This window comes from Leptonychotes weddellii, chromosome 14 (genome assembly GCF_054177405.1).
Source record: "Leptonychotes weddellii isolate Sample4059 chromosome 14, ASM5417740v2, whole genome shotgun sequence".
In the NCBI taxonomy this organism is placed as follows: domain Eukaryota; kingdom Metazoa; phylum Chordata; class Mammalia; order Carnivora; family Phocidae; genus Leptonychotes; species Leptonychotes weddellii.
The window spans coordinates 26709527-26731933 of record NC_138382.1 but is presented as its reverse complement, the minus strand read 5'-3'; the positions used below and the strand labels follow the sequence as shown (position 1 = coordinate 26731933).

The window sequence follows — 22407 nt, the reverse complement described above, 5'->3', positions numbered from 1 at the left end:
TGTCAATATGCAGGAGCCATCTTAAGACTATGAGGATGAAGATTACATACAAAGAAAGGCACAACAGAAAGACTGAGGAACACTAGACCTTGGCTTATTATCTCTGGACTTAGTGTCTAATGAGAAAAACTGCTAGACAAAACTGATTAATGTAAAAATGGCTATTGGGTTGGGTATTCTCATTGCCCTTCAAATCTCTCTGAACTTAGGCTATGTGGAAATAAGCATGAAAAATGGACCAAGAAGGCATTCTTCAAATTGAAATGCTTTTATTAGAATACTAATAATTGCAGATAAAAGGAAACCACACACATGGGAAAGGGAAAACATTCAGAAATGCTATTACAGATTAGGCAAATTAGAGAAAAATTTTCTTCAATGTATAGAAAATGTAAACATTTGCCCTGGGATTCCTCACAGATAGCACAGTCCACAAGGACTTATTTGGACCAAGAATCTATCGGAGTCTACAATATAACCTCTATAATGTCTCTGAACTTCCTACATTGAAAGTTAAAGTTCCTAGCACACCCAAAATTTTCTATGAAAAAAAACTAAGTGGTTCCTAATCCAGGCAACTGGAACATCAACTGCTACATGTGGAAGCAGGCACTGAGGCATGTTGGTCTTCCAACGAGTTTCCACTCACTATGCTAATAGTATTTACATTTACCTTGACAGAGATTACAAAAATATACACGGTATATAAAACCCCAAGTTGAGTCTGGGATGGGAAATTATATAGTTCTTGCTCATCAAATGCTCCAGAGAAAGACATCAAGTCAGTCGCTTGAACTTAGGGAGACAGGACTAAGAAGAGGCCCTCTTCTGTTCAGAAAATGGGGACTCATAAACTTCCATGGGTGGGCAGGTACAAACCAGGTGCTGGTCTCCATAGATGTCATCAATCCGGGCAATGGTTGGCCAGAATTTGTTCTCTGGTTTCACAAAGGGCTGCAAGGGACAAAAGATGGAAATGTTCTGGGGTATTCTGAAACATTTCTCTTGGGGAAAGAGGAGACTGCAGTGATATCCCACAGCCTAACCCCAATAAGTGCCCTAAAGTAGAAGAAGGTAAAACCGACACTCCTATTTTTTATTGCAGCTTTATTTATGGTAGCCAAAATATGGAAGTAACCCGTGTCCAACAGATGATAAAGATGTGTATGTATATGTATGTATACACACATGTGTGTGCACACATATACACTGGACTATCACTCAGCCATGAAAAAGAATGAGATCTTGCCATTTACGACAACATGGGACCTAGAGAGTATTATGCTAAGTGAAATACATCAAACAGAGAAAGACAAATACCATAGGATTTCACTTACATGGATCTAAAAACACAGAAAAAAGAAACAGACCCATAAATACAGAGAACTGATAGTTGCCAGAGGGGAGGGTGTGGGGGATGGGCAAAATGGGTAAAGGGGAGTGGGAAATACAGGCTTCCAAGTATGGAAGGGGTAAGTCAGGGGGATAAAAGGTACCACATAGGAAATAGAGTCAATGTATTGTAATAGCATTTGTTATGGTGACAGATGGTAGCTACACTTGTGGTGAGCATAGCATAATGTATCAAGTTGTCAAATCACTATGTGGTATACCTGAAACTAATGTAACATTATGTGTCAACTATATTCCAATACAAAAAAAAGCTATAAGCCACCCCTTCATTATTGTCCCCCCAAATCCAACTTTTGACTCTTGTCTCCACCCTGCCATACTATGGAGTACCTTTTTCAAACGTAAGACTCAGAAAGGAAACAAAGACTGTTTTGGTGCATTTGGGGCGACAGTAGAAATTTGACAGGGACTCCTATTTGGTCTTCCTCCACTGTGTACCCAGTGGATTCCCAAGCCTATGGCTGACACTCTGACCTCAGAGCCCTGAAAGCCAAAGCCTGTGCTCTGCATCACTTGTCATGACCTATTTAGGAAAGTGTCCCACATAGGGGTGCCTGGGTGGCTCAATGGGTTAAGCATCCAACTCTTGATTTCAGCTCAGGTCATGATCTCAGGCATGAGATTGAACTCCATGCTGCTTGTACCTCTCCCTCTGCTCCTCCCCCCAACCCCCACAAAAGCTCTCTCTTTCTCACTCACTCCAGTAAATAAATAAATAAAATCTATATTTTTAAAAAAAGTGTCCCGGGGCGCCTGGTGGCTCAGTGGTGGAGCATCTGCCTTCGGCTCAGGTCATGATCCCAGGGTCCTGGGATCGAGCCCCACATTGGCGCTCTGCTCAGCAGGAAGCCTGCTTCTCCCTCTCCCACTCCCCCTGCTTGTGTTCCCTCTCTTGCTGTGTCTCTGTCAAATAAATAAATAAAATCTTTAAAAAAAAAATAAAGCGTCCCACATAGAGTTACTATAATGAGGCTGCAAGGACGGGAGCCCCATCAGATGGGTGATGGCCCCTCATATGCACATGAACACTCTACTACCCGGCACAGGCAGCTTCAGAGGAGAACTTACAAGTGGGAAAGCTGCCACCTCTCTGGAATAAGGCCGATCCCAGTGGGAGGATGTGACACAGGTCAGGGAATGTGGAGACATCTGAAACAGACACAGATGGGAAAGGGATCAGAGAGAATACTGCCTTCTCCTCCTGTGCTTTGTTCAGCCAGTGAGCTGATGGAATCCCAGGGACACAGCGTGGTTGTTTTGTTTAATTTCAACTTAAGGGGGAAAAAATGTTGATAGGAAACTTTATTGTGAAATATTTCAAATATCAGAAAGTTATGGTAATATATTAGAACATCTACCACCCAGCCAACATAAATCAACATTTTGTCATATTTGCTTAATCTTTTAAAATAAACATCGCAGAGGGGCACCTGGGTGGCTCCATTAGTTAAGTGTCCGACTCGTGGTTTTGGCTCAGGTCATGATCTCAGGGTCCTGGGACTGAGCCCTGTGCCAGGCTCCATGCTTAGCCAGGAGTCAGCTTGAGATTCTCCCTCTCCCTCTGCCCCTCCCCACCCCAACTTGTGCTCACTGTCTCTCTCAAAATAAAGAAGTCTTAAAAATAAATAAATAAATAAAACAGGGGTGCCTGGGTGGCTCAGTCGGATGAGCATCTGCCTTTGGCTCAGGTCATGATCCTGGGGTCCTGGGTTGCTCCAAGGGGAGCCTGCCTTTCCCTCTGCCCGCCCCCTCTCCCTGCTTGGGCTCTTTCTCTGTGTCAAATAAAATGAATAAAACAATGTTGCAGATACATCTGAAGCTGCCTATATATCCCCTCCATCTCATCTCTTACCCTACTCCCCGGTGATAACCACTATCATGAATTTGGTGTTCACCATGCTGATTGTTTTTATACTATTACTGCATATATGCATAAATAGCATATAGCATAGTTGGGCACATTTTAAAATCTTATCATCCTGTATTATTCTCCACTTGTTTTTGTAACTCAGTATTATGTTCTTTAGATGTCTATTGCCAGTTTTAAAAATGGCCTAAATCCTTAAAGAATCAGCAGTATCCACAGAAAAGAGAAATAATAATAAGCAAGATGCCTTCTCCTGCCAGCCACTGGCCTGGGTACTCCACCTTCAGCTGGGCACCTTGGAACTTGCCTGAGCTTCCCCAAGCATCTCAGACTTGTTCTCTGGCTTGGGGCCATAATAGTGCAACCACAGTCTTCACAGTATTTTCAATTCATGACCCCCCCCACCAGCTTAATAATGCCTGGACCTAACGAGAGACTTACAGCTCACAATAAACATGTTTCAGATTTTCTCCAAAAATAGGCCATAACATTATAAAAGGCCAAGTACCAGTTAGTTGTTCTAAGAGATAACTACTCCAATATAAGAACTTGTCTTTATCCAGAGTTTGTGAGGTAAATAATCTCACTAGAGTGCATCAAACAGAGACATAGAATAAGAATAAGACTCCCCAAATAGATAGCTCTTCAGCCTCTGCTCCCTCCTTTGGCAACCAGTCGGGTGCACGTGGGAGGTATACCTCCCACAATGACAAAATAATTACATAAACAAAATTAAAACATATCTCAAAACATCCACTTTATACTTGAGTAACTGCTACTATGTTGTTCAAGAAGATTTAAATTTGCAAGCAATGAATTTGTTCAGAAGAATGGTCTTAATCTAGGCAAGAATAATCTCACCTTCTGATGGGAGTTCAGGGGTTGCTGGCACCCTGTCCATACCCAGTCTTCTCTATGGGACATTTCGGATAGGGTACCAGCGCCTACACACCTTCAGTGGATTGACCCTGGGGTCAATGCGGCCCTCCTCGATGTCAGCAATTTCCTGCCGAATGCTGATCATGGCATCACAGAATCTATCCAGCTCTGCCTTGTCTTCTGACTCAGTGGGCTCAACCATGAGAGTCCCTGCCACCGGCCAGGACATGGTAGGGGCATGAAAACCTGCAAAGCAGATAGGGGGTCTTGTGTCACTAACCTTGACCTCCCCAATTTAGAAGAGACCCTCCCCGTTGTGTCAAGGAAATCACTGGATGAATGTGCCTAGTATATAATTTGCATATATATATGGATTCATCTCAGCACTGTTTATGCAAGAAAAAAGAAAAACATAGGCAATAAACTAACATCCAACAACAGAGGATCAGTTAAGCAAGTTTTACAGACACTTCAAATGTATGTAAATTTATATTTGCTAAATTGGGTAAACATTAAAAAATATTAAGTCAAAAAAGCAAGCTACATAATAATGATATTCCATTTTTATTTAAAAAAATGTGACAAAGTGTTTATGTATATATATCTTATGAAGGAAGACACTCTGAAGAATAAATACTAAAATTTTAACGGGTTATCACCAAAGTATGAGACTAAGATTTTATTTCACTTTGATTTTGTTTTAGAATCTATAATGCTTGTGTTTTACTTGCAATTAAGAGAAATTGAAATATCATAGCCTATCACAAGTTAAATAACAAGATAGCAACCATAAGCCTGAAGTGAGTGTTACTGTCCCCATTTTATAGATGAGGAAACTGAGCCTTGACCATGGAAAGCCTTTTGTCTTTACACTGAATACAGGCTGAAGGTATTTCTGTTTCCAAAAGTTTTCATATGTAAAATGACACATGCTTGAGAGAGATTTCCTGGACAAAAGCCAAAAACAACCTTTTCCCACTTCTTACCCTTTTTCTATGAAACTGTGAAATGATGACGAACAGCCCCAAAATTGATATATCTGTCAGTTAAGTTTAAATGGGTCCCAAATTCTGATCTGCATAAATCACATGGCGTGCTTTAGGGTCGTGCCTGTGTGCTTTAAGGGATTGTCTCCTCAACATGTTATAAACATTTTCAAACAGTATATTGAAAAGACTATAGAGTGAAGACCCATACACTGTTCACCTAGATTCTACAATGATGCTCTGTTTGCTTAATCACATATCTATTCATCCTTCCATCTTATTTTTGATGCATTTCAAAGTATGCTTCAGTCATCAGTACACTTCTCCCTTAAATAGTTCAGCATGCATATTATTAACTAGAATTCAATATCTCTTCACATGTATTTGTGATAAAATTTACATAGAGCAAAATGCACAGTTTTGACAAATACATAGAACTATGTCACTCAAACGAGAAAAGGATATTAAAAAACAAAAAAACAAAAAAACAAGCTAATCTCATTACCCATTAAGTCCAACCTCAATTCCATGTGTGAGCAAATTCAGCCCAACATATTCTGCTGTAGTGGTTCCCATATCTTAAAACCATCAGTTGTCTTAGGAACACAGATTCTTGGATCTTCACCCTGATTCAGGAAGTCCAAAGTAAGGCTCAGAAAGCTATGAGTCTTAAAAACTCTCCCTGTGACTCTTATCACTCACTAAGTTTGGAAACCTCTGCCCTAAGGCAGTGTGCCCCACATCAGGCTGTTAGGACTCATCTGCGGGATGCTTGTTAAATATACAGGTTACGAGGCTTCTCCCCTGGAAACTTTGATTCAGTAGGTGTGATTAAGAATCTGTGTTGTCATTCTCAATTGCTATTTTGGGGGTTTTGGGGGGTGGTTTTTGTTTTGTTTTTGTGTGTGTTTTTACTTAGCCATTCATTCATTCATTCTCTCACATTTTTTTCAAGTGTATTTATTTAAGTAATCTCTACACCCAGTGTGGAGCTTGAACTCACGACCCTGAGGTCAAGAGTCGCGTGCTCCGCAGACAGGCAGCCAGGCACCCCATTCTCTCATTTACTAAACATGTAAGTTCTGAGGTGCTTACTAAGTGCTAGGCACCTGTACAATTCTAGACTTGGGGCAAGTGTGGCAATCACCCTATCAAACACCAAAATAATGTCAAGTTTGGAGACAGACCAAGACTTGGAAACACTGGGTCATGACTTGCACTACAACTCCCTCCTCGCCCGTCCTCTCCCTCCCTGCAACTGCTGCCGCCGCCACACATGTGATGCAGACAACACATCTCAGAAGCGAAGCTAGAGCCCACCTGAATCTCCATCACTCAGCCATTAGCCAGGAGGCCGAGTCAGGTCACGGGAGCAACCAAGAGATTTGGAGGGAGTAACTGCTAATTTCATTAATGAAAACTTTCTCTGGCTTTCCCATTTATTATAACTCTGCCTAATAAGATCATGCATCCAGGAGAGGAATGAGCCACACATGTGGGACTCCCATTATGATGCAGTTATTAAATTACTGAAGCTTTCACTTTCCTTATTAAGAGAAGTTATTCAAATTATTAAAATTCAGATAGGACTCCACACCCACTGAAAGGCAAAGTTCTCCCCACCTTAGCCTTTCTGAGAATTGAAGCGTCTTTGATATTATTGATAATGTCACTAAAGCATGTATTTCAATAAGGACTGTGCTGAATGAACATCCACTAATTCATAAGGGCCTGTGTCTTTCAAAATTCTTCCAGGAAAACTGCACTGTCTTTATGAAACTATATTCCTGTGGTGGAGGAAATTCTTCCTAAGGTGAAGGAAGCCTATTCCTTCATCTATAGAAGCAGCTGAAATAGCTATGCCATGACTGAGGTGTTTATAAAACTCAAATGCCATTTGTCTTGAACACTTCTACAGGTTACCTGCTCTACTTCCTTCACCATTACACCAATTGATCTCTTCATGGACTCCTTTGTTTACCAAGAGTGGAACAGAAGTAAGAATTTACCAGAAACATAGGCAAGACAACACCAAAAAACAAACAAAAAACCACAAAACCCAAATAATCCAATTAAAAGTGGGCAGAAGACATGAACAGACATTTCTCCAAAGAAGACATCCAAATGGTCAATAGACACATGAAAAAGTGCTCAACATTGCTTGGCATCAGGGAAATCCAAATCAAAACCTCAATGAGATACCACCTCACACCAGTCAGAATGGCTAAAATTAACAAGTCAGGAAATGACAGATGTTGGCGGGGATGCAGAGAAAGGGGAACCCTCCTACACTGTTGGTGGGAATGTAAGCTGCTGCAGCCACTCTGGACAAAGTATGGAGGTTCCTCAAAAAGTTGAAAATAGAGCTACCCTACAGCCCAGCAATTGCACTACTAGGTATTTACCCAAAGGATACAAAAATACAGATTCAAAGGGATACCTGCACTCCAGTGTTTAGAGCAACATTATCTACAATAACCAAATTATGGCAAGAGCCCAAATGTCCACCAACTGATGAATGCATAAAGAAGATGTTGTATATGACATATTATTCTGCCATAAAAAAGAATAAAATCTTGAGATTTGCAACAACACAGATGGAGCTAGAGAGTATAATGCTATGCAAAATAAATTAGTCAGAGAAAGACAAATATAGGATTTTCCCGTATGTGGAATTTAAGAAACAAAACAAATGAACAAAGGGGGAAAACAGAGAGAGAGGCAAACCAAGAAACAGACTCTTAACTACAGAGAACAAACTGATGGTGACCAGAGGGGAGGTGGGTGGGGGGATGCATGAAATAGGTGCTGGGAATCACAGACTACACTTATCATGATGAGCACTGGGTGATGTATGAAGTGTTGAATCACTATATTGCACACCTGAAACTAACAAATACTTTGTGTTAACTGTAAATGGAATTAAAATTAAAAACTTAATTAGGGGCGCCTGGGTGGCTCAGTCGTTAAGCGTCTGCCTTCAGCTTGGGTCATGATCCCAGGGTCCTGGGATCGAGCCCCGCATCGGGCTCCCTGCTCGGCGGGAAGCCTGCTTCTCCCTCTCCCACTCCCACTGCTTGTGTTCCCTCTCTCGCTGTCAAATAAATAAAAAATCTTAAAAACAAAACGAAAACAAAAACAAAATTAAAAACTTAATTAAAAATGTAAAAAATAAATGAAGAAACACAGGAAACAGCAACCATTTTCTTTGGGGTTTTTAATTCTATTAACTACAAAGACTTCTAGGATGCCAATGGATTCAAGATATATGATTTAATATCTTTTGAAGGGTATTACCAATGCACTCATAGGGCAAGTGTTTTCTCTATCATTTTGAAGCTTGCCTAGAACCCTGGGCTCACCGTTTAGCCTATGGCCTTACTATGGTGCCTGCACATTTGGTTTGTGCCTTGAGGAAGTGGCCCATAACCAGCATGGAAAGCTGCATGAATGTCAAAAACCTAAGTTGCCCTAAAAGCAGTTCTCCCACAAGGTCACTCACCATAATCCTGAAGCCTCTTGGCCACATCCACAGCCTCAATATTTGCAGACTTTTTGAAGGGTCTTGTATCCAAAATAAATTCATGAGCCACATAACCTGGAAAATTTTTTCAGCTCAAGATTAGCATCAGCTTGTTTTACCCAAACAAATGAACAAATAAATCAGCTTAAATCACATATCAACGAGTACCAAGAAGCCATGATCACTTGGTAAGTTTATAGTTGGCAACAAAGACCTCGTCTACTTTATTAATAAGTATAACTATAAAGATAATTGTAAAATTAAAAATGTTTTTAACACGTCAGGCCAATGTGTCACAACACACCCCGGAGCCAAGAGGCTGATGGGAGGTGGGACTTTGGTGCCAATGCACTGCTGAACTATTTGCCTGGAGATTTCCTGGGGATGAGGTTTTTTCTACTCTGAGGTTATAAAATCTACTTCCAACAGTTAAACATGTCATCACAGGCCTGACCCTTTTATTACAAAATATTTCTAGAGCTAAAGATCCACTGATACTGTTTTCAGCAACTCCGCCCCCAGCATCAAATAACTTCCTCCTGCGTGTGTGTAAATATATAGTAAACCTAGACCTGTAAGGCTCATACATAATTGTATGTGATTCTTCAAAGGGGCTCTTGAGGTTTTGGTTTCAGGCTTCAAGCTGAGAATTAGAAATCAGAGCTGTCAAACACCACACCACAAATGGCAAGAAGCTGAAGAAGCCAAAGGCCCTGGGAGTCCGTTCTCTTTGCTCTAGTTTGTAAACTGACAGCCTCCCCCGGCCCAGGCTGCTATCTAGCTCCCCAGCATGAGCTGTTTGATCCCCCACCCATCAGCAGGAACAAACCATCAACTCAGTCAGCATTTTCATAAATAGAACATTTCTGGGGGCTTCCAAATTCCATGGCCTACACAACTGATGAGTTTCCTTCCAAGAAAGTATCTGCTCATGAGATAATAATGTACTCCTTCTTCTTAACCTACTTTCCTGACTCTCAGCAAACAATGACTCTACTTACAGATACGTGGAGCAGACATAATTCCTCAAGCCTAAGAAGAATAGCTCCAGTCATTAATAGCCCCTGAGATTGTCGGGAACTGCTCTGCTTCTTATGTAATGAATAGATAAGAAAGGACTGGTTTTGTTAGAAAATGAAAGTATGAGAACCTGAAGCTTTAAATATACTGTCACTGAATATTTTTTAAATATTCGTTCTAACAGTGATGGGGATTAAATTTGTAAGAAGTGGGATTCAAAAGGAGAAAGTTGTATTCATAGCTAGGTAGTCAGGGGGAAAAGGTATCTAAAAGGAACGACAAGTTGGAATATTGGGCAGGCGGGGGGGGGGGAGGAGGAATGGTGAGACCATTTAAGTCTAGGAATCCTAAATACACAATTGTCCCTACCCCATTTTGGTAGCCCAGCCTCAACCTTTGACCTTTCTTCTCTGAGCCTCTGGCTGCCACCCCAGCACCGTGACGGTGACACAAGAAAGAAGGCTAATGAAGCTCACTGCTCTGAAGGATGCTCAGTGGGCAGGAGGGGAGGAGGGACACATGATGGAGGAAAGGAGTCACTCTTGCTGGCAGACAGAGGGCAGTCTTCCAAGGAGAAGCTCAGTCACGCAGAGCCCAGCCCAGCACTGCTAACACAAAGCCTGCGCCTGCAGGGCCCCCACCACAGCCAGGCGGTTTGGGAAGAGCTCCATTTTCAAAATGAGGTTCAGATGTTATTTTCTAAATCCATATCCTAACGTGTTCAAATGGAAACGGTGGAATTTAAGCATATTCTTTCTGTACTTGAGCCCTGAAAGGGGTGAAATGGAAACTTGGTGGCTATTAGAGGCCAGATGCCAAGATGTTCGTCTTTGTTTACACTTTTTAAGGAGAAAAGATAGAAAACCTTCTATGGCATATGGTGAGTCAGGAAAATTTGAAGTAGAAATTATATAAACTGATCAGCACAAGTTTTAATTTCCTCTGAGTAGATGTTCCTGCTGGGCCTAACCATGACTATAGCAGAGAGTCTGAAAAGATACCAAGTCAAAGGAACAAGGAGGGGATGGTGGCATGATGGAAAAGCAAAATAAAAGTGGCTTGGCTCTAAGCTTGGAACATCTTCCCTCCCACTCCGCATCCTCAGAGTGATTGCCTAGAGATAAACGGAACTCACTGGCTAATTACTCTATAATGCTTAGGTGAGCAATCAGGGTTTGGTCAAGCTTTTCAGTTGCAATCCAGGGACGATTACTAATAGAATCAAAACTGAAGGTTTCCCTGGAAATGAGGTCGGGTGGGTGGGGCCTCTGGCCTCAGGAGGGTCACTTCCTGGCCTGGGATGTGAAGGCCCATCCCCTGAGGCCCATGTCTACCCATAAAGGCAACTGGGAAACCAATTCAGGAATAGGAATTTCCAGGCAGCATTAGGTTTGTCTAAGGTCAAAAAGGGATAGGCATTTAAGAAATTAAAACATAAATAAAACCCTGGGATACTAATAAAGTTGCTTACTCCGCTGACAGAAACTCCATTTAGATCAAACAGTGAGCTTAGCCTGCCAAGAGTAGACATCTGTGAATTTTTTTTAATTCCTCCTTTAAAAAAGGTACCATCTTAAAAAAAAAATTCTCAACTGGATGTCTTTCAATAAATAAGAATTTATCATTAAAACAAACAAACAAACAAAAGGTGCCATTTTACCTGAGGTAATTCCTTTCTTTCCTCATCTGAAATACTACTGCTTTTCCCCCATCCCAATTCTTGCCTGTCACTTCCTTGCTTCACAAAACCATAAGCCTCAGTGGTTTAGCTGGTATTTTCAAATCTCTCAAAAGAAATGGTTCATAAAGGGAAGCCTGGAGTTCATTAAAATTATTGCCTCGTAGTCATCTGTAATTCCAAAGTCTTATATAGAACTAGTAAATATGATTAAGATGAATAATGGTCTTTTAATATTGCCATTAGACATCTTGGACTACAATGCGTTCATTAAGAACATTTCTATTTTGGGCCCTCAGGAGGTACAGTGATAATTCTTTTTTAGGCCCTAGAATACTCAGCTTCAAATTATATAATGAATGTGTTTACCAGACCAAACATGAGACAGTTTTTTAATTTCATGAACTTTGGGATTGGGTAATAAAGTCTGTAATCACCAATATATCTCTGCGTGGGATGAGAAATACAATTTATTATTTGATTCTGGGATAAAATGTCAAAACAAATGGAAATTGCATCTATCATTCTGTGCTGCAAATCCTCTAGGAGTGTGAGACAGTCTCTGCTTAAAGCAGTCACTCAAATGCTAAGCACATGGTACGCACCTGAGTAGGCTTGCTTGTTCAGTTTCCTCTCTGCTAGACCGCCACCATACCCCACATGCAGTCCCGATCACACACATTCTTGCTTTAAAAACTAAACTTCAGATTGCACAACTGTGTGAACACACTAAAAATCAGTGAATTGTACATTTAAAGTAGGTCATTTGTATGGTATGTGAATTCTGTCTCAATGTTTTCAAATAAAGTTAATCATAAGTAAATTTCAAATACCTTAAAAAAATAAACAGAAAAGAACCCTAAACCTCGTCAATTAAAGCAAAAAAATCATTTTTCAACCACAGAATGGCAAAGATACTTTGTTTTTGGTTGGTGTTGTTTTTTTCAGCCTGACACTTGGTGTTCACTAGGCCCTGGTGTGATGGTCACTTCATACGCTATTAGCATGAAATAAACTGTTACAAAGTCTCTGTGGGGACAACCAGGCCACACATACCAAGAGCCTAAATGCATTCATACTCTGAAATAATAATTTCTCTTCTACAGCTCTAACCTCAGGAAATAATCAGAAATGTTTTTTAAAATTCTAAATAAAAAAGATATTTGTTGTAGCAAATGCAAAGCAAACAACTAGGAGGAAAACACAATTACCTAAATCCTGGTATATCCATATAATAGAATCAATGTAGCTACTTTCAAAGAACATTTAATGACAAGGGGAAATGATCACAATATAAGATAAAGTTAAAAAACAGGACACAAACTGTATTTGTATTATGATATCATGGTCTAAATGTAAGATAAGAAGAAATACAGCAAAATATTAATAGTGGTTATGTCTGCTTGACGAAACCATGGATCATTTATGTTTCCTTCCTCATGGTTTTTATTTTCCAAATTTTCCATGTTGGGCATATAAAAATTACTTACATAATCAGACAAAACAAGTATTTAAACTAATCCTAAAGGCCGATACATAAGCAGAATGCATTTCACAGGGCAGGAGCTATATTTGAATGAATTAATTAGTAGCTCTTGTAGATTCTTTAATACCCACCTCAGAAGCATTTTATTGTGCTGCTTAGAGACATATTGCCCACAAGTTTCTTTCCTAATCTCTGGGGAGCATTCCTAACCAGACCTACTAGTTATTTAGCTCTTTTCTATTTTCAAACTACAGAACTAATCCTTTGGATACCTATTTTTAAGGCAAGACCAGCCTTTAAATTAAAGATCACAGATGTAGATGTATACTCCGCCTGAGCTGGAGAAACAAAGAGCCCAAGAGAGGCCTCATTCTTTCGGCCCATGCTGCTTACTGACTGCTAACTCTCTGCTCCAAGCTCCAAGTCCCCATCTGTCCCTGTCTGTGACTCCGTGCCCACAGCCAACTTGCTGCATGTCTCCTCCCATCACCTCCAGGATGACTTTGTTTGCCCACCTATTACTCCCTCTATCGTAGCTTCACTCTCCCCTCTTCAACTCCTTTTCTCTGGCAGGTGAGTATCATGTTCTTTTCTTATTTCAAAACAAAACGGCATCCTATTGGAGCAGCCCCCACCTGTCCCACTGCCTTCACTATGAAACTCGCCCAAACCATGAATGCCTCTCCCTTCTTTTCCCCACCCTCAGTCCACTTCTCAGCTCATTTCCATTTGGCATCTCCCCTATCATTTTTGCCCTAATTCTTTCAAAGGTGACCAAAGTGTTCCTAATTGTTAAAGGCAGGTTTTGTTTTGTTTTGTTTTGTTTAAGACTCCCGTCGTAAGACCAGTCTGTCTCTCCCGGTTGTGCAACACTGCGTACATTTATGGTGGGCCAGGAGTGACTGACAGGTATGGGTGCTGGAGCATGGAAGCAGGCACAGTCTTTACCCTGCTCAAGGTCTGACGGACAGAGCCAGACAAGAAACCGAGTGGGAGAAATCCTCAGTAGTGGAGGGAGCAAAGGAAGGAGTAGTTCTCTGTGCCAGGGAAAGGAGGCTACAGGGATCAGATGAGGCCAGAACAGAGACAGACAGGGCAAGCAGGGGCTTTTCTCCGGAGAGGCACTGTGACAAACGCTGCAGAGGCTCTAAAGCTGCCTCAGGCATGGAGCCCGCCCTCATCAGGTACCCCTTTTCTGCTCATCCCTGTTAATGTAGCCATCTGCTTGAGGGGTTTTGCTCTAGTTTCTCAAAACTCTTTTCTTGGGTTTCACCATTTCGAAGAGTCTGCTCCTAGATTCTGTGCCCAAAGCCAAATTTCTGCAAATCTGTCTGGCTCCGTCCCCTCCCATCACTTCCAGGGTGACTTTGTCCCCCCTTCTATTATTCCCACAATTGCACCTCTATTATCAGCATAAGAGGCTTACCTAGAATTGCTCTTCACACTCAAATAATCAGTAACTAAGTCCTATTGATTCTACTTCTAATAGGATGTTCATCCCCTGCCATTTTCTTAATGACTTTACCATTCTCTTAATCCTGTCATTCCCCTGCTCAAAAAACCTTCCATGGCTGTCATCTGGCTCAAGGGTAAAGATGAGAGCCTTCTGAGACCTTCAAGGCCCCAAGCTGCCTCTCCAACTTCATTCTTATCTGCTCCCCTTCCTCCTATCCCATCCATCAACCCCCCAAAGCCTCCCACCACCTAGACAATTCTGGCTTGCTGCAGTCTCTGTTTACTGAGGTTGCTCCTCTCCCTTCCAGGCTCATCTCAAAGGGCTCCTCCCAGAAGGCTCTCCCAATTATTCTGCCCAGTCTGAATTACTCCTCTTCTAGAGGCATTCCCATAGTACTTTGGGAGGTAATGAGCTCACGATATTTATGTATACATCTCTCAGTGGTGTGGCTCCTTGTTGACCTGGGCTGTGTACACTAACTGCATCACACAGCCTTCCAAATAGTGATACTCCTAAACTGTTCACTAAATAGAAGTTATTTCCAAAAAATCTACGCTTTTCTCTGGTATATGCTAAGAAACAGAAGTTTCCTACCCACTGCAGAAAACCACATCTCCTAGGTCAAACTTGGTCAAGAAAAAACCAAGATGATGGTAAACTAAGGTTGATACTTGCCTCTTGCACCCCGGAAAAGGACTCTGTAGTGTTTTTCTAATCGCTTGGCCATGTAGTTGGCATTTAATATAGCAATTTCTGTGGCCTGTTTAAGGCCCTTGCCTCCCATCATCTGCAACAGAGAGAAAAAGAGTCATCAACCACAGAATAGGTAAACCCAATGGACACTAACCAAAGACACCCCCAAATAAATCCCACCTACAAAGGGAGTCAACCCACTATCACTCTGGATTACAGATGGGTATAAAATCCCAACAAGGAGGTCTGCCAGTCTTCTCTAAGCCTCAAATAAATTTTGGTTTTCTCCTTGGAACATAACTTTAATATTTCTTATAAAAATAACAAAGTAGTAACATAAAAGTAACAAGGAACAAAATAACAAAGCTTGCAACAGGGCAAAATTGACTGCTGATAATTGTGTTACCTAAAGAGGAAAAAGAATAAGAGACTCTTAATCACATGAAATAAACTGAAGGTTGCTGGAGGGGAGGGGGATGGGGTAACTGGGTGATGGACACTGGGGAGGGTATGTGCTGAAATGAGCACTGGGTATTATATAAGACTGATGAATCACAGACCTGTACCCTGAAACAAATAATATATTATATGTTAATTGAATTTAAATTAAAAAAAAGAAAAAATAAAGAGGAAAAAGAATCTTGGATTACACGCATTTGGGAGAGCTTTTGTTTGTTTACTGTGAATCTGAGATGTCTTGATAATTGCCAGAAATCTCGTGCAATCTTGACCAAAATCCCCACTGAATCAATTTTGTATGGTTTGTCTTACAGTTGTCCATAGTCAGGGTCATTTATATGTTTAACAACTGCCAGGGTTGATATTATCCCTTCCTGGTATTTTCTAAATCCCTGTGGTTATACAGGGTGAACATTATCACCAGCAAAGAGCTTAAAATCAAGATTGCACCAATTTTATTGTTGACATTCTTCCCAGAATACTTCATGTATGATGGAGGCTTGGTATATATCAAATACATAACTAATATAAATCAAATGAGAAAGCATCAAATAAAACAGGGACACCAACGTCCAAAGAAAGGAGAGGACACATCTTGCCAAGCTGGACAAAGAAGGATTACCAGAGTAAGAGCTAGAACTTGAGTGGAAATCTAAAAATGGGTAGAATTTGGAGAGGCAAAAAGAAAGGGGAAGGAGCTCCAGGTGATAAGAATAAAAAAAACCAAGGTGTAGAAGTGAAGGCACAGGGTTGCAGTCTGGGGGTTACTGTAGAGGCTGGTGAGCTGTGACGACCTCTTATAAGCCTCAAACCTTTGCTATGAAGAACTTGGATTTGGTTCAGGCAGCCAATGGCTCTCAACTCATGCATCGGACTCACTTGGAAAGTCTGATGGCCCAATCCCTACCTCTCATATGCTGAATTTGATTCTCTCTGGGATGGGGCCTAGGCATGTGTGTTTTGGGAAGAATCCCCTAAGGATTCTGTGTAGGCTAGAAAGACTGAGCAGTAAAGGCAAAAGGAAACCAGAAGATAATTTGGGGTCTTAGAGGGAATCCTGCAGTACTATAGAGAGTGTCCAAGATGGACTGAAGCAGGGAAAGAAGGTAGTTCTAGAGCAAGTGGCAAGTAACAACAGCCTGAAATAAAGAGAGGGGTCAAGGTAGTTTAAAACCTATTTTATTTATTTCATTTATAACTGAGGTTCTGTCTGGTATTCCTGGCATATGGCCAAACCAGGTTTGGAGCATTTATTTTCTGTATGTGGGAAATAATCTCTAACCCAAATATATCCATAACAAATAATCCAGGTTTACAGGATCTAGGGACCAAAAGGAACCTGGGAATAAGATTCTGTTTGCAAAGAAGCAGACCTTTATTATGATTGTTTTGTTGTTACTATTTGTAAAACAATGCAACTATCATTTTTAAAAGGAGGTTTTAGTCTCTGAGGTACAGAACTGTTGTTCCAGCTACCCAGAAAATTTTCATTAAGAAGCATAAATGCCACCCTGTTTAAGAATAACAGCCAGCCCCAGAGAGCCATCCAGTATGACTTGCATAGCTGAGTTTTGGAGTCTTGTTTCACCAGAAGCCACCCTTCCTTTAAGGAGGGAAGCCAGTTTGGGAAAGATGCCCTAATTAGCTGCTGAACAAGTGTTCCTATCCAATGCACAGTCTTGTCAACCCAGGAGGTGGGCAGGCCCGTTTGAACAAGAGCTGTATAAAATAAACTCTGGCTCTAGAGTTTTTTGGAGAAACACAAAGAAAGGAAAGCTGTTCTCTAACAAAGTCTAATTACCCCAGAGAATTACAGTTCTACAGTAAAGGGCAGAGCTTTGGGAAACTACTACATAAGCAAATTCCTGCTATTTTTTATCTTATCTTCCAGGTTCCTAAGAAATATAAAGCAATGTGAGATTTATTCCTAAAAATTTATCCCAGGATTTCAACCAAGTGTAATTAGTATGTGCACTGTTCTTCACTTGCAAGCGGCTATACAAATCCTACAGGAAACTAAAATGACATAGCCAGAACATCCACATGACTCATGGAACTTAACTTGGTCTGGAAAAACATATCTGGCATGTCAGTTTCTGTGATGTTAAACCCACTATGAGAACCCAAACGAAATAGCACCATGAAGAAGAGATTAAATAAAATTTATCTGATTTCTTTAAGAAGGTTTCTTCCACCCAAGTCAGCAATCTTCACTGAATCACATCTCAGATCATAGATTTCTTTTTTTTTTTTTTAAGATTTTATTTATTTGAGGCGGGGGAGGGGCAGAGGGAGAGAGAATCTGTAGCCGACTCTGAGCTGAGCACAGAGCCCCATGCGGGGCTCAATCTCATGACCGCAAGATCATGACCTGAGCTGAAACCAAGAGTCAGATGCTTAACCAACTGAGCCATCCAGGCACCCCTGGATTTCTTCATTTTTAAGTCAAGGAGAAAGCCTGCAGTCATAGTTTCCCACCCACATATCACATCCCCCGCCCGCCTAACACAGTCACAGGCCTCACCTTAATATAGGCCCACGAAATGGGCAAGATGGAACTGGAGCCCCACGGGGCTGCGCTAACAGTACCCACAGGTCGGTCATCCTCACTTGGCTTTACCGAGATGATGGGATGACTGGGCAGGAAAGGGGCAAGATGCTTCTTCCTGTTATTTTTAAACACAAATTCAGCAGATATAAAAAAAAATCCAGACCAACCAAACAGGCAAAACAGGCAAGAGCTGAGCCCTCTCAGAAAGCGCTATTTCTAGTAGAGAAACTCAGAGTGGAAAGGACCTAACACCTGCTAAGAAACAGATGTTCAGGAAGGATTCCTTCCTTCCTCCTCTTCACCAGCCATCAGTGTCCCAGTGGTTCACCCAAGAACTACAGCAGGGGATTTGGCAGAATTAGACAGCCATGAAAGAGCTTGTAAGCCACAGACTCACCAGGATGTGGGGACCTCCCAGCCCCACGCCCCACATTCTTTCCCGAGGAATCTAAGGGATAGAGGGTGCTGCTGAGAGGGAGCCCCATGGGTCTACACATCAGAGGGCCAGCACATGAACATCACTCCCCCACCTCCCCTACAGTGGAGGTACTGAGGTGCCCCCACTTGTTATAAATAATAATCAAAAAGAAAAAACATGAAAAAGCAAGAGGCCAGGTTCCCAGCAAGCTGAAGACTGGGCCCCTTGGTCCATTTTTGGAAAACTGAAGAAACTCAGAAAATGGCTGCTCAGCATCATTTTCACAAGGTGATTCAACTTCACAGTATAAAAAGTTATCAACAGCTATGAGACATTCCTTTAGTGTTATTCTGACTTCATCTAATTATTTCTAGTAATAAGGTCTGTTTCCTCCTTACTTATCTCAGATGTAATAAGAATCCAGGCTGCAAAGTGTTTAACACTTTACATGCAATTCACTTCTTTCTTTTTCTTTCTTTGTTGAGAACACTTAAGTTCTACTCTCTTAGCAAATTTCAAATATACAATATAGTGTTGTCCATAATCACCGTGTTGTACATGTTACACATCTTATAAAGTTTGTGCCCTTTACCAACCTCTCCCTACCCACCCCCCTGCTCCCCAGACCCTGGCAAGCACTTTTCTCCTCTGAGTTCCTTTCGTTGTTGATAGATAATTCATGTTCAATGTAACCATCAGCTGATTTCTTTTTAAAAAGAATGAATAAAGAAAACCTTCTTGGAAATCTAAATTAAAGTCTAAGAGACACTTGCAGGTGCTAATATTTCAGTTCAGATCCATAATGCCCCAGTAAACTCCCTATTCATTGCTCTGCTCACAAGCCTGCCCTGTCTATGTATGACTGGGAGCTTAGTGTGGCCAATCGAGCACTGTGGTTAATAAAATCTACTTATGCTCCTCTTTGGACATTCCCTAAGTCATCCTTCTCACTGCTTCTCTCCCAGTCCCTCCAGGCACACTAGATATGAAGGTGTCCATGACACTTGAAGACCCTGATGAGAGGAACAGTGAATTGGGGGCCATTCTTTCATTCTTAATCTCTAAAACCTTCCTGAATCAAGCAGCCCAGAACTCACACGCCGATGGGCCCCATGCCAGGGCCGCCTCCTCCGTGGGGAATGCAGAAGGTCTTGTGAAGATTTAGGTGTGAGACATCAGACCCAAAATCTCCAGGACGACAGATTCCCACCTACCACACAGGGAAAGAGCCAAAATCAAAAGTCAAGAGTTGAAAGGGTGGTCTGGAAAGGTGGCCGTGCTCCTGACTGTGGCCTCTCCCTTTAGAGGAAAGGTAGGCAGAGCTGTTCACAGAATGTTCTCAATAATGGCCAAGTTCTGCAGTCAAAACCTCACATCCCATAGGCAGCCTGGCTTATGGTTTCTATGGAAACAGCCACTGACCGTTTAGCCTAATTTAGATTTTAAAATACAGATTGGAATATACAGTCAATTCCTAATTTTCCACCACAAGAGGGAGAGGAAGCACCCTGAGCAAAAGAAAGGGAATTACCTCCTTGCTGCAGAAAGAGATTACTTTCACCCCAGCAATATTAGCTCCCCCTGCATGGTTGGCTTTGAGTATCAGGTACTTTGGGTACAGCAGTGGAAGGGGATGGAAGGCCACCTGAGAGGATGCTGAGCCAAAGGAAAGGAAGGGAGGCTGATGGTTTTCCTGAGACCACCATATTACCAGCTACAACATTCAACAGGCCTTCCTGCCACTTTGGCATTAGGGCTAATTTTCAATGTGGCCAAAGATGAAGAGTGCATTAATGCTATTGAAGCGATAGACAATCCCTGGACCACACTGACAGAGGGAATCAGACAGAAGTAAAGAAAAACAAAGAATTTGAAATGGTAAAGTAAAACAAACCAAAACCAAAAACAAACACAAAAAACAAAACCAACCCACAACCACAACCACAACAACAAACAACGACCAAGAAGTTAAGAAAACTCTGAAAGATGATGACATCCTCTGCTGGTGTCCCCTACAGCATTTGTTCAGGGGTGCACATTACACAACCCTCTCCCTCCTCCCTCCCTCCCTCCCTCCCTCCCTCTCTCTCTCTCTCTCTCACACACACACACACACACACAAGTAATTAGGAATCCGGATTGGCCCTTCAGGGACAGAATTATTCAGCACTTTACACTGAAAAAGTTGAAGCCAGATTAATGGCTTGTTCATTGTCATGGGATGTTGTGGGACATGAACATCCACAGTGGCCAGAATTTGGGTCTGAACTCCCTTAGAAAGGGAGTCAAGTGACCTTCTTACTGGTAGCACCCCAAGAGAGATCACAACCTCTGACGAACTAAGGACATTCAGTTCATTCCCTGCATCCTGTCAATCTCTTTACCTCCGCCCCAACCTCCACTATCACCCCCTTCAAATCTAATCTCAGTCAAAGTGCAGTACTTTGCTTGAAAGTGGTAATAAAGAAAGCCAACCACAGTTCTGAATTCAGTTAATATGTTGTAAAACAACTGTCCAGAAGTCAGAGGAAAAAATCATCTTCTGACTTAACCATTTTCCCAGGGAGTCCCTCTTGTGTTGCCTACCTGTGCATTCATATTTGCCCCGTCTAGATAGACCTGTCCTCCGTGTTGGTGGATCAGGTCACACACGTCACCAATGTTCTCTTCAAACACTCCATTGGTGGATGGGTATGTAATCATGATTGCTGCGAGGTTCTCCTTGTGTTTATCCACCTGTGGGATAGAAAAGAGCAGAGGTAGACAAAGGAGGAAATGTTTATTGGCCAAATCCTTTCTTTTTACTTTACAGGATTAGGAAAGATTAAGTCTTGGACTTTTCATGTCTAGAATTCCCTCAAAGTATGATGGCACTAACAATTCACAGCCATTACTCTTTTCTTAAGTAATTCCAAAGAAATAACAAAATGCCTTTAGGCTAGGTCTCCATGATAAAGACCTAAAAGACTATTAGGAAGATTTTTGGGTATTTTAGGCTCAACTCCCCAAAGTTTTCCTTTGGTTTTAGTCATCTGAATAATTATTTCAGATCTTTTTGGTTGCAGACATGTCTGTTCTCACAGCTAATCTCTCTCTGCTCATCTTGCCATATCCACCCCTATTCCATTTCCCTCTCATTCTGTTGAAATTAGAATTCCCATAAGATGTTCTGCTCTGATAAAAAGAAATCTCCCTCATGTTTCCTTTTCACAGAAAGCAAACATATATAAAAGGCACATTCCTGTTGTTTTGGCCAGTGAGTCAGAGCACGCTCATGTGGAAATGAAAAAAAATATCTTTTAAAGGTCATATCCTATATTGGGGAAACTTAGTAATTACAACTACTGCCCCAGAATATCTGTTGGTAAAAACTTTGTGCGGCTCTGGAAGGGTGGGCATGGATGGGAGACATGAGCAGTGCTGTGTGTTTTCAGCTTCCTTTGAAGGCAGTTGCATGAAGTTCTCAGTCTCCATGCCTAGTAATCCTGACAAAATCACATTGCTATTCAACTGATTTCCTTCCCTCTTAAGATGCAGCCTCCAGTCCACCAGTGGAAAGCAGATACAGTTGCTAGGCAACCTCTTCCTGGAGGTTGGGAGGTTGGGAGTGGGGGTTGGTGTTGTAGGAAGGAGGTGGAATGCTGCCCGAAATTCAGCAGGTAATGGCTGGGACAGTCACACACTTTTGCAAAAATCTACATTTATGTTTTAATTCCCAACACAAAGATTGAGAATAACTGTGACTGCTAGTTTGATTATTAATGGGGGAAGGGAGGGAAGGTTGGGCAGGAAGGAGAAGGCAGGCAGGCCCTGCAAGGAGTATCCTTACTATGACCATGAATAATTCATTCAGTTTCTTACATATGCATTAAGAGGATGGGATTTCAGTTTAAAGGACCTTCTCCCGGTTAGTGAAAGAAGCAGACTATGTTCGGTTTTATTATGGACCAAAAATGTGACTGTTGCTTTCTATTTTTC

At 41.6% G+C, this 22407-nt stretch overlaps 1 protein-coding gene across 3 annotated transcripts in view; it reads right to left on the bottom strand.

The window, feature by feature from the left end:
• Nucleotides 1-249: 249 nt before the first annotated feature.
• GLDC (glycine decarboxylase) overlaps nt 250-22407 on the bottom strand; it is a 96338-nt gene continuing 74180 nt past the window's right edge. Inside the window, exons 18-25 of one of the 3 annotated variants that reach the window (XM_081802964.1) lie at nt 21016-21165; nt 19527-19639; nt 17985-18126; nt 14984-15095; nt 8648-8743; nt 4233-4405; nt 2482-2562; nt 250-954 (exon numbers count right to left, since the gene is read on the bottom strand). In XM_081802964.1, coding sequence (XP_081659090.1) covers nt 811-954; nt 2482-2562; nt 4233-4405; nt 8648-8743; nt 14984-15095; nt 17985-18126; nt 19527-19639; nt 21016-21165 — 1011 coding nt within the window. In that variant the 3' untranslated portion in view covers nt 250-810. Of the gene's footprint in view, nt 955-2481; nt 2563-4232; nt 4406-5650; nt 5772-8647; nt 8744-14983; nt 15096-17984; nt 18127-19526; nt 19640-21015; nt 21166-22407 lie in introns of those variants that run through there. The other 2 variants (XR_014139978.1, XM_081802965.1) reach the window with 2 other exon arrangements.